The sequence below is a fragment of the Ambystoma mexicanum genome, chromosome 1p (genome assembly GCF_040938575.1).
Source record: "Ambystoma mexicanum isolate Mex_15411 chromosome 1p, UKY_AmexF1_1, whole genome shotgun sequence".
Taxonomy (NCBI): domain Eukaryota; kingdom Metazoa; phylum Chordata; class Amphibia; order Caudata; family Ambystomatidae; genus Ambystoma; species Ambystoma mexicanum.
This window is the reverse complement of record NC_090921.1, coordinates 1,282,595,498-1,282,607,711: the sequence shown is the minus strand read 5'-3', so window position 1 is coordinate 1,282,607,711 and position 12,214 is coordinate 1,282,595,498. Positions and strand designations below refer to the sequence as shown.

General features: G+C 45.6%; 1 protein-coding gene across 2 annotated transcripts in view; it reads left to right on the top strand.

The window, feature by feature from the left end:
- Positions 1-12,095, top strand: part of LOC138452915 (sodium-dependent neutral amino acid transporter B(0)AT2-like) — a 228,598-nt gene extending 216,503 nt beyond the window's left edge. For both annotated transcript variants that reach the window (XM_069605263.1, XM_069605265.1), the window contains exons 10-12: positions 752-911; positions 1,892-2,054; positions 4,109-12,095. In XM_069605263.1, coding sequence (XP_069461364.1) covers positions 752-911; positions 1,892-2,054; positions 4,109-4,438 — 653 coding nt within the window. In that variant the 3' untranslated portion in view covers positions 4,439-12,095. The remainder of the gene's footprint in view (positions 1-751; positions 912-1,891; positions 2,055-4,108) is intronic.
- The last annotated feature ends 119 nt before the right edge of the window (positions 12,096-12,214 follow it).

Sequence of the window (12,214 nt, the reverse complement as noted above, 5' to 3'; positions counted from 1 at the left end):
TTGAGCCTCAGGAAACAGTTGACCGCTTATCCCTGCATAATCCACGAGTGTCTTTTTGAAGAGGTCCTAATTTCGCACGTAGGCTTGTAAACACCACTAAATAGTGAAACAAACCCTCTGGGGGTTATCAGTTGGCATCCATGTTTCCCAGGACAACCTAGGCTCGTGCCCTCTGGTGCAGCAAGTATCCTGGAAGGCCATCTATCACTCAAATGTGTCCCAAAAATATTTACAAATTGATTGAATTTGCTAGGATGCTGATCTCTAGACAATCTCAAAAAAACACAATCATGGTGCCAAAAGATTTGTTACCCATAATTAAATTTTCAGGCTCAGCTGGGCAATTGTATTTGCTGATCTAACATTTCCTCTATTGATATTCTTTGTCAAACAATTTTTAAAACGTGGTTTATTTTGCCTTGAAAGCTTCATTTTAACTGATATCCTTGAAATGTGTTGTGTGGGAATCCTTCACTATGCTAAGTCGTACTGGTATATTGTGTTTGGTCAGTTATTTCTTGTTCTTTAGAATGGTCTGGAGAGGGTGTTTGGGTAGTTGGGCATGGCTAGGTTTTTGGTCAGGTGAGGGATCTCGAGTAGCTGGCAAAAATAAGGCAGTTGGGTGATTTGGGGCACGTTGGAGAGTTCTAGGTAGGTGGGGGATTTGGCGTTGGTGGGTTGTCTATGACTGAAGGGTATCTGGGACGATGGCTTCTGTACTGTAATATCTCCTGGGCTCTTCTGATTTCAGTGCTCTGCTGTATGCTGTCATTCTTAATTGGGCTGGTTTTTGTACAACGTTCCGGAAACTACTTTGTCTCCATGTTTGACGACTACTCTGCCACACTGCCTCTCATCATTGTCGTCATCTTTGAAAACGTGGCAGTGGCCTGGATCTATGGAGCTGACAGGTGAGAGTGGGGAGGCGAAGGCTGAAAGCCAAAGCTTAGTGTTGCTGTCTTAATATTTCTGCCTCTCCTGCTATGATTGGATCTCCTGCCTGCTCAGTCCTAAGGCCCCTTTGTAGGTTCTTCTCCGCCTGCTGCATTTTGTATTCCCTCCCATTAATCCCTAAGGTCTTCCTTGGAGGACTGCCTATCCTCCTGTCATTATCTCCACTAATGTTCCCTCCTAGTCTCTGGTGTGATGTTACGTCTCCTGCTTTGTCCTAGGTTCTCTCCTATTGTCCGACTCCCTTACTACGATAGTCTCTCTCTCCTGCTGTGTTCATGTTGTTCTTCCTGGTCCCCGCCTTTGCTTTTGTGTTCTGTTCACTGTGGCTTTATTCCTACTGCTCCCCCTCAAGGCACTGCCTCATTTGCTATAGCCTGATCTTTCCTATTTTTCTTTCCATTGTGCCCCTTCAAAGCTGTGCATCTGCTCCTCTGATATGACCCTGCTCCATCCCTTTTCACCCCCCACCCCTCCATGCCCCCTGGCCTATCTTGGTGTTTTCGGGGTGATGGGCCATGCTCTAGATTCTTTATATGGTTTTCTCCTAGTGTCTACTTTTCTGCTGTAAAGTTATTTTCCCCTAAAGTCATTTGCGACTGCAATCCTTTCTCATCTGCTTCATCTTGTCCAGTCTTTGCTTGCCTCTCGTGCTCTGATCTCCCATCATTCGTCCTAAAGATCCCTCCTAGGCTCTGTGTCTTAATGTAATTGTATGTTGCCTGCTTCATCCCCGGTCCTCAACTCCTCCTGCTATGATCTTATCTTACCTCTCTCCTAGGGTCTGATGCGCCTGCTCTGGTCCTATGGCCCCTGATTTGCTGCTAGCCTTTCCCATATTCTCGTCTTCGTTAATCACACCTCCTCTGCTTGACCCACTGAGACCTCACTTTGGCTCCATCTCTTCCTCAGTGACTTTATCTCTCCTGCTTTCTACTAGGTTCATGGATGACATTGAGGAGATGCTTGGTCACCGGCCCTGGCGCATCTACAAGTACATGTGGCAGTACATCAGCATCCTGGGCATGATCGGACTGCTCCTGGCGAGTCTTGTCCGCATGTTCGTCAAACATCCTACCTACCAGTCCTGGAACAACGAACTGGTGCGTGTCACATGGCTCTCTATTGACCCGATGAATACCTGGCTTGCCATAGGGCTAAAGAGAGAGAGAGAGAGAGATCGAGAGCGAGATCGAGAGCGAGATCGAGAGCGAGATCGAGAGCGAGATCGATCGAGAGAGATCGAGATCAGCTGTCTAATTCTGTGGGGTTCCTGACATGGAGCAGGACTGACTGACATGAGCCATTTTCATGCAGTTGTGCTGGCCCTGTGTCCATGGGATGGCTAATGTGTGGGTATTGCCCCATCATTTCACGGCCCAAAATACTGAATCAGATAATGTAAAAAATGTTACTGCCAATTTCAGTGCAATTATATGTTGGGTTGGGGCGGGGTTAGGGTAATACTTAATTTGAGGGGGCTTATGGGGAGGGGCTGTGGGTCCTCTCCCCCTGCATGTAATTGTGTTGAAATCTGCAAAAAGATGTTCAACATTTCCGCATTGATCACATAGATCTGATGCGTGGGGGCAGATGAGCTTCAGGACTTGGAGCCTTTTACCTGTATGACGTATGGCAGGGTTAACTCTCACCCTTTTGTGACCCCCGAATGTGTGATGTGGTGCATTTCTGACTTTGAGCCATTGAGGTGTCTACTCTTTAGGAGGGATGGCACTGTGTTCATTGAGTGTGGCAGAGTTGGCTCTGCGACTGTGGGGGTGGCTACAGTTCAAAAGGGTTGGTTATAAGCCCATTTAGCTCATGGTGCTCATAGTCTAGACCACAGTCCTCTGGGTTCTTGACATGCACCAGGGATACCCAAGCCTACATCTGTATCACCATTTACATGCATGAGAGTTAGCTCTGGACTCATGGGGTGAGGGTCCACACCTGGGGTTTTATGAAGTAGATAAATGATAGTAGGTCCATCTTGTAACCTTCATTCAACAGGTCTAGTCCTGAGCATTTTGATGTTTGTGATGTGCAGCAAGGCTCGCTCTCAGCCAGTAGAGTGCCCGGCGTGGTGCGATGCTGGCTGTGACACTGAGGTGGCCTGAGAGCCCTGAGGTGTGACCAGTCTTGTCAGATTCTGCAGTGACTGGCGTGGAGCTGGGTGGCTTTCCATCTGTGGGGTGCATGACTTACCGCCAGACTGGCTCAGAGCCAGTTGGGGTTCATAATGAGCAGCTGTGCAGAATTGAGCTTCTACAGAGTGAGCTGTTCAGAACATGTGAGGTGTCTGAATTGGAGGTGTTCTAACTTTGAGCCCAGGGGGTGCACGTTTTTAGAGTGGAAGCCACGGGTGATGTCTGGCTTTAGACCAGTGGAGTGCTTGATGTGCAGCAGGCTCTCCTCCAAGTCAGTGGATTGAACGCCATGCACCATGGCTGCATTGGACCTGTGAGTTGCCTCAAATGCAGCACTAACTCTGAGCCAAAGGGGTACATTTATATACCCTGCCCAACTGTCTTAACATTTCCATTGCGTGTTTGAACCCTCTCAAGATAAGGTATGAAGCTCCAGAGGGACGGTGCTTCTATGTATGCTGCTCTGTGATGGCCCTGACAGATAGTTGCTGTAGGTTAATGTGCCCTTCCCAGTCACGTTGCAAGCCTTGGGATGATTGGTCCGAGAAGATCTGTGATCTCCTTTCCTATTGGAATTATATCACCTTTGCTGTTCTATTTCATGTGTACTGTACTGGGATTGTGCGCCCTGAGGCCTGCAGGCATGTGACGCCATACAAGAATTAAAAAATAATCTCCTGTCCTACCTTTTTGTACTATCCAGGCCTTGCTCAATCAGTGTCTGAGAACAGGGCCCTGGGATTCCCCATGTGCTGCACTGTGATCCTCCATCCATTTCTAGATCACTGCACTTCTCACAATGTGCAATGAGATGTTCCCCTTCTGTATTGCTCTGTGGTGTCTCCAGGCTCGCCCTGCTGCATGAAATTGAGATCATAGGTTCCCATGTGTGCTGATGTTTGATTGCCCTGCTAAAATCTGTTCGTCATCTGTAGGATCAGTGCCTACTTTAATGCTCATGATCACTGCCCACTGTTGGAATCATTTGTTTCCTCTGTTATCTCTTGCAGGCCACAGAGGTGCAGCTCGAGTACCCACCATGGGCCCTGGGCATTCTGATTGGTCTTATTTTGTTGGCTGCCCTCCCCATCCCTGCATTCTTCCTGAGACAGATCATGAAGGAACGCAGACAGAAGTGCAGCTCCGACCTTTACGCCCAGTGTGATTACAGTCACGGAAACACTGACATTGAGGCTATGGAGGAAAGCCCTGCGGACCCTGAATGCCAGCCCAACGGCTATCTCCCTATAGAGATGGAGGACATGAATGAAACGGGCACCCTGTTGGCAGGCACGGAAGGCCCCTGCATCGAGGAAGACAGTGATAATCCTTTGACTTAACTCCTGACATACAGAGAGTTCTAGACTCTGAATGGGTGGAGCACCTACTGAAGGAGGAAAGCCGCCTCCTTGACTTCCATTTACACATCTCGGACTGGGAGGCACACCACCCCAACTCACTGTATAATGTCTTTTGATATGTGAGCTGAGATTTTTAGGGTGCAACTGTTCTATCTTGCGGACCAATTAAGATGGCCATTGCACGTGTGCAGCTGGGATGGTTCCCTTTGACTTGTGACAGCCTGCTCCCAGCTGCCACAGTCATACATCTTTTCAGACTGGCAAAGAAGTAGGCCAAAACCTCCTACTGGCCATATTAGGCATGTAGTGGCCAGTGTCGATGTTAAGAATTCTTGTTTCCTCGAGCAGTACAGTAGACCCAGCTCTGGAGGCATTTGCTTTCATGCTGACTTTCAATGACCTGATTTGGTGGTCACAGGGCCCCATTTTGGGACAGTGGGTGGGGGTGTTGTAGACTTTATGCAGTTAGACAAACACAATAATGTGCTGCTTTAAGAACAATCAACAAACGCTATTGACTGATAGAAAGGGTGTGATAAATTTGGGTGATCAAATGAACAAAGTGGGGAGAATTTAGGTCAGTCCTGTGAACCGAGTTCAGACCAAGTACACTCCCGGTGGTGGGTTAGACTATGCGAGCTATACAGATTACGTGAGCTCTCCTTGGTGGGGTCTACAGGAGCTCAAGTTGGTGGGTTAAATTGAATGCACACTAATTGATGGAGGAGAACAAATGAGCAATTACTAGTGTACAGACAAAGCAAACCTACGTTGGTGGTCGGGGGAGGTGGGGGACAGCTCGCATTGGTTGGTCAGCAAGACCGACTTTATTTGTGATTTGTTTTGAGCTCACATTGGTGGATTGTTTTGTGAGTTTTCCCCGCTGTTCTGGTTGGGATCAGCTCACCTTCAGTTTGCCCTCATCAGTATTTTGTTGGGAGTTCTCCCTGATGGTTAAAATTTGGCATTGATTCATCGAACTGACTGTTGGGCAGGTTTTCTGGATTATAGATCTCACATGCTGCATAAATTCCCACCATCTGAAATCCACAGTGTTTGTTTTTCGTCATTCATTTAATCATGTGCACCTTGTGCAATTTTCCTCAATTTGATTTTCACCACATTTTTTAAAGTGTGTGTGGGTGGAGGAGGTGGGTGGGTTTGGGGATGTCGGTCTGGGCTACAGTGGGGGTGGAGGGTGGTGGTTGGTGGGTACGACCCATTAAAAAAAAAATGCTGTCAAAGTCCAATCGAGGAAAAGTGCACATGATAAATGGATATCGAAAAACCAACATAGAACCTTGCAATCCTACCCTGACACCAGGAAGGCCATGTCAAACACACTTTCTTTTTATGTTTTATTGATGCCAGCTGCATTCTCCTTTTCCCCCACTCACCTGCCCAGGTTCTCATACGCAAACATTTCACTGTTCAACTATTCATTTTGAAACCACTCTCAGAAGAGGGGTTTGTCTTTTTTTAAAACCATTGTTTTGGAATTTTATTTTATTTTTGTTATATTTGTGGCTTTTTCCTCTTCTTTAGTTGACCACCGTGCGTTTTTCACATCGGGGGCCACAAATGTTTCCCACTTATTATTCAGTTATCTTATGTAACTTTGTCTGCCACAACCAGATATAGGGAGAAATATAAGGAAATCCCAATGCTCAACACACTATGCCCTTCAAATTTGCATGAAGGCAATGGCACATTTTGAAGCTGCCCACCCACTTGCTTTGCCAGTAATTGTCATTTCTGACATTGAGCAGAAGTTCTGCAACTTCAGCCTCAAAACCAAACCCAGTCAGGGAGAATGACGAGGCTTCGGGTTGGGCCAGAATGTGAGCTATCCTGGCCCATCCTCTGAGGGAACAATCTAGTAGTCTGTATCAGCATTTAGAAAAAAAATCTCTATGGGTACCCAAGCCTCCATTAATAGTCCCCCAACAATGGGAACTCTAGCCATTGCATTTACTGTAGGATTTTGTGATTTATTGCTGCAGGTTTAAAGAATTGCCATTCTTCTATCCTGATCCATCTTGGGGCATGAGCTCTCAAAAGCTGTTTACCCCAGTGATCTAGTTTCATAACCATCAGTGCCTCTTCCTTGGTTTGCTGTCATGTGCCATGGATTGAGAGCCTTTTGATGGTTTGCTGCCATCGATCTGGAGTTTATAACATTACTTCTGATTACTGTGGCATCATCGCTTGCTTAAACACATAGGCAACTATTGGTACTAAGCAGATTTTGGTGAACTGAGGATTTTAAGTCTCAGGCAGATTGAGCCCACAGCTGTGACTTGTTGCAAAGGACGTCACAGGAGCATTGTGCTTTAGAGCTGTGACACTGCCTGCCTCCTCCAGTATGAATTGTTTCCTGTGCCTCTTATGCATAAGATGGTTTGGAACATAGGGGCTGAAAAGCTTGCTAGCACTAATGGGAGCTGGGCAGTTTTGGGCACCGATCTTTAGCCACTGTCTCTTTAAGATGGACACCCAAACTGTGAGCCTGGGACCCAAACTGTGAGCCTGGGTCAAGAGTTTGCAATGCTTCACCCTCAGCAAGGCCATTCTTTCTGTGTGGGACTGGGTCCTGAATAGCTCAAAAGCAAGCCCTTTCTGAGAAGCGTTTCGCCTGTAAGAGGTTCTCCATTCGGTGTTTGGGTGAATATGTTATCGCTTCCTCTTGCTCAACAGTAGAGCTCTTTGCTATTCTGTGTTCGATGTGCCTACCTTGGTCAGGCTGCTGAAGCTTTGCCTTTTATACCATCAAGGCACGTTTGTGAGCAACTTCCGAATGCGTTTTCTGAAACCCCTTGAACAGTTATTCCCATCCTCGTTGGGGATCCAGCTCCTTAGAACAGACTTGTGGTTTTGAGTTAAGCCATAACACCCCTTTTTAAGCCCTATGTCCATATGAATGGTCTAATGTGTTGCTTGCAGTTATTATGCGTTTACCCAGATTCTCCAGTGGTCACTTCGTTAGAGTCAAAGCAACATCTATGGCTTTCATCTGTAATATAGACGGAGAGGGTATCAGTGAGACTGCAACATATTTACAAAGCTTTACTGGGTAGGCCCAGACAGCCGGAACAGTGTCAAGCAGAGGAGTCCTGTGGAGCATTTTCGTTTGACGTTCTTGTACTCTCTCTTACTCTTCCATAATGATTTTCCTACTTCATAATTGATTAGGAACCCCTGCGGTTGAGGAAGATTCAGAAGAATCACTCCCAGAGATTCTATCCCTTTGAAATTCATTTAGGGGCCTGGGCCCAGCCCCATGTATTGCCACCCATTTCATGTTTTTATATTCAAATGGCTAGGGTCAGGAATTGCCTCGTCCATAGCACTCCCAGTTTTGGTTGAATCTTTTTTTTGATGTCACTACCTTCTTTTGAAGTGTTCGATTTTTTTTTTTCTTCCATTTTTGTCAATTTAATTGTCAATTACAATAAATGAATACATTCTGTTGTCACTACCCTTGCCGTATGCTATTCACCAACGGGTGCAAGCAATGCATAAGCTGTAGCTGACATATGGCCATGGCTGCCCTCACAAAGCCGGTTTCACCTGCTTATCCCAGGGAACTTCCAACCAATGGTTTTTTTGCAAGTATTGTACAAGGATAGCACAAAGGTTCCTGAGGCACCAAATGACCATTTCCAAGACTGGTCCGATACCTCTAACCACATTCAGCGGCCTTTGTTTTACACAATTATGAACTCTGATCGGGAATATGGAGAGGCACTCCTTATCCTAAACAGCATTCCACTGGTCAAACCTGATTTTGATGGTATATTCTGCAGACCCTCTGCTTCCACTTTCACATAGACCTCTCTAGGTCCATGAAACTCATTTTACGCGCAAATACTACGTTGTTTCAATAGTTCTTTTCGACTTGGGCTTGACCTCCAAGTGACCCTTTACTTCTAAATTCTTGCATGTTAAATACAGGACAACCGTAGATGAGCCATTTGCAATGTCGGAACCTTTTTATCTACAAGAAACAGCAGTCATTGTTTGGGCAAATGGAAAGGCCATGTGCCCCAGTTCTCTTGTTTTAGAGGAAGGCTCTAGAGCCGCTATTACCGCCGCATTTAAGGGTCCACCAAATCACGGGTTTGGCTGCATTTACCCCCAGCTCAAATCACGGGTTTGGCTGCGTTTACCTCCAGCTCAGAGTTGGGGGTAAATGCAGCCAAACCCGTGATGTGGCGGGCCCTTAAATGCGGCAGTAATAGCATTACCGCCGCATTTAAGGGTTACCGCCAAACTCGTGATGAGGCTGTTAGTATCACGGTTAAGGGAAGGTGTTCTTTTATCCCCCATTTGGTACTACTTTAGTATTAGGTTATAAACATGGCACTCAGTTTTCAAGGACCTTCAGACTTGCTTTAACATTAACTAGCCAATGTCATTGGAATTTTGAGTTCTCCCTACAGTGTCTAGAATTAATTCTCCTCTTCCAGCCCTTGTATATGTGGAAAAGTTGAACAATGTCCATTGGTGGTGTAAGTACGTTCACAGTAGGTACATTGAGGGGGATAGCAGGGGGGAGGGGCGGCCCAAGGCACATCCCTTGTGTCAATATCTCTAGATTAAAAAATCGTACAGTTTATTTTGGCCATCCTAATGTCAAGGAAAAAATGGTAAAGACTATAAAAATGGTTCTCTATATTCAGCACAGACCTAAATATAAATGCAGAGTGTCTGTTCTCCTTGTATTTTGTCCATGGCTTCTCACCTTGCATTCTTTAAATATTCCCTCAGCGATAAGTCCACAATTTCTCGATGTCTAGCTGATGGGAGCTTCTCCAATTGAGTATTTTCTAGCATAGTGTTTTTGGGGTCTCTATTTCCAGTTTGTTACAATCCATCTGGACCCCCACGTTTGTGATTTCATTATGGCGGTCGAAATTGATGGCATAAGGATTCTGAGTCGTGCTTAGTGCACTTTTCTATTGGTCATTTTACGGGTGTTCTGATTGTACATAAAATAAGAATCTTCAAACCCAGTGAAAATAAGTGAATCTTCCACTGCTAATGGGGGGGAAAAGATTAAGACATTTGCAGCATACCAGTCATCTTTAGACATATCAGTGTTGTTCATCATCCCCTCGAATTATTTTCTTATCCCACTTGCACATGGTTTATCCTATGCACCACAAACACACCCCTTGAGGGTATGATCTTCACAGCCATAATCCCTTTAGGGGACCATGATGACTTTCCCAGCCCATGGGCCCTGACAGACCTTTGCCTCTGTAACTACCTGCCAGACATGTCTTTAATGTGACTACTACAGAACTGGCCTGCGGCTAAAAGGCTTGTCTGCCTCTGTACAAGCAGTCATTTACCTTAAGTGCCCAGTAATCTGTGGCTCTGATGCCAAAAGTTATCCGAGAGTGGATCCCCCCTCTTAGCAGTTAGTTGTTACATAATTTAAGATTATTTTTCAGCAGCACCTAGGGTGTGCATTGGTTTTTCATTGACTGCATTACTGTTGCCCTGACATTGGTAGGTCCACCGTTCGATTGGCGTGGGCATCCCATGTAGGGCAAGATTGTGCACTCGTCTCTTGATAAGACTGCTTGTACATCTCTCTGGAACTCGTTCTATGAGCACTGGCATAATGGGGGCTGCCGCGGGGGCCCAAAGTGTGGTGGGGGACCCCCACAGCGGGGTTAGCAGGGCCCCCCCCCACATACTGTTACGCCACTGTCTATGAGCTGAAGTTAACTACTTGTATGTACTTTGTCGGTCAGCAGAGTGGTGGGGAGCGGGTGACCTATGATGATTTTCATAGTGCCTGTGAAAATAGCGCTCTGCTGCTTATACGACAGTAGGGTCAGAGAAGGAAGCCTTCTGCACAGGCCGGCTCGAAATGGCTGAGATGGGTAATGGACACAGGTTTAAGAGATGTGATTCTAGGTTTAGATTTTAGAGGGGTGGGTTGCTGGTGATATCTGTATGGGTAACAGATGTGAAATTGCTCCAGTTCTAACCAAACACCCACCAGAAGCAATGATTTGGGGAGTGTGTGTGCAGTAGTCGCAGCATTCAGTTCAGATTGTACAGTATCTGCACAGCGCTGGCCCAAGTTGTTGTGATTTTTGGAATCTCTGTGTCTGTCCCGTCTCCAGTTATTCAGCTACAACCTGGGAGGTCTCGACTGCTTTGAGACTGCACATGTGCCATAAAAATGAAGCAATCATGTCTGTTACAATATGTTGGTTCGAAAAACTGTTAAACGCTTAGTAGGAATGGGTTAGGGAACAGTGGTGCTAGCATGCTGCAAGCACTATCGCTGCCAGGTGCTATGAGAACAGATTTATAAAATTGGGGCTTCTGCTGACTTTTAACACTTGAATTCTGGCTGTTAGACGGCAGTTCTGCTGGATCGAAACAATTTTGGAAACCTTTAAGAATAAGCCAACTTGTGCAGACCAGCCTAAATGAAAATGAAGAGCTTCCCAAGTCTGGTACCATTGAAAAGCTACTAGACGAGAGCCGATCATTTGTGAGACACCTGTCACGTGACTGTTCTCCTGCATTGTTGGCATTTCAGACCCTCGCACTAGGGAGAAGGAGCCCAATTTTGCAACTGCCCCAGTAAACCTATGTCCAACAGTGTTTCCATGGATCTCGCATGGGGAGAATGTGGAGAACTCAACCAGTCTGTTACTTCTGTCTGTCTGACTGTCTGTTCCACTAACTGCGATCCTACAGAGCAATATAAAGCGCAGGTCGGATTGCGGCCATCTCCAGGATCCCCTTTTTAGAATCGGAAAGCCAGGGTCCAGGTTATGTATGGAGATGTGTGTATTGCTTACCTTCTTAAAAGGAGTGTTCACGTAGCAGGACCATCCGACCTGTTGGTTCATGGCAGTCCAGAGTTTGTACATTTATGTAAAAGTCATGTATATTTTCACATGCAGACATTTTAAATGTATTTTTATTGCCAATTCTTTTTTAACTTAAGCCTTTGGAGAGATGTTTAAACTTTGTAGAGATGTACAGTATATGTGATTCATGCTGCTTATGTAAATATGTATATGTATGTATTAATATATGAGGCTATGCCAGAGCTGTCCTTTTGTGCATGCAGCAAGCACCTTTTAGAATCCAATACAGTCCCTAGGAGTCATTTGTTTCAGTTCCAGGGCTCTTATTGCCATTCTCAAGCCGTCTGAGCCAGAGAGCTAGCTCATTGTGTTGATCTGCTGAGATATGTGCATCCTACAAATCACAGGAGCTCCATATCCGCGGTCAGCACCAACTCATTATTTTGATCTTTGAGTTGGGTGATGCTAACATTATTATTCAAATGTCAAGAGTGGTTCTCTGTCACCAAGGTACCAATTTTCTAGTCCTGGTCTATAATTTCACAAATTAATGCATTATCAGATTTGTAGTTTCGGTTAACTTCAGTGTTACTGATCTGTAAAAAGATAGCCCAGATCTGGCAAAATGTTGTCCCCGTTCGATGAAGTTGTATGGACACTCTAGCCAAAGGACCTTTCAGCTTGTAGTGTGTGCTACCTTAAAAGTCATTGTTATTGTTCATGTTTTCTTAAATTGGGATCTGACAATGAACTGTCTTAGCAACATAAAACAACAATCCTGTTGTAATGAACCGTGTCTGTTTTGTATGATTCACCTGTTCGGCGCATAGCTTTAAACTTAACACAATTCATCAAACATTGAAGTCTGAAGAGCCTCTGCTTGTCGCTATCTTCTGAGCTACCTGTGTGT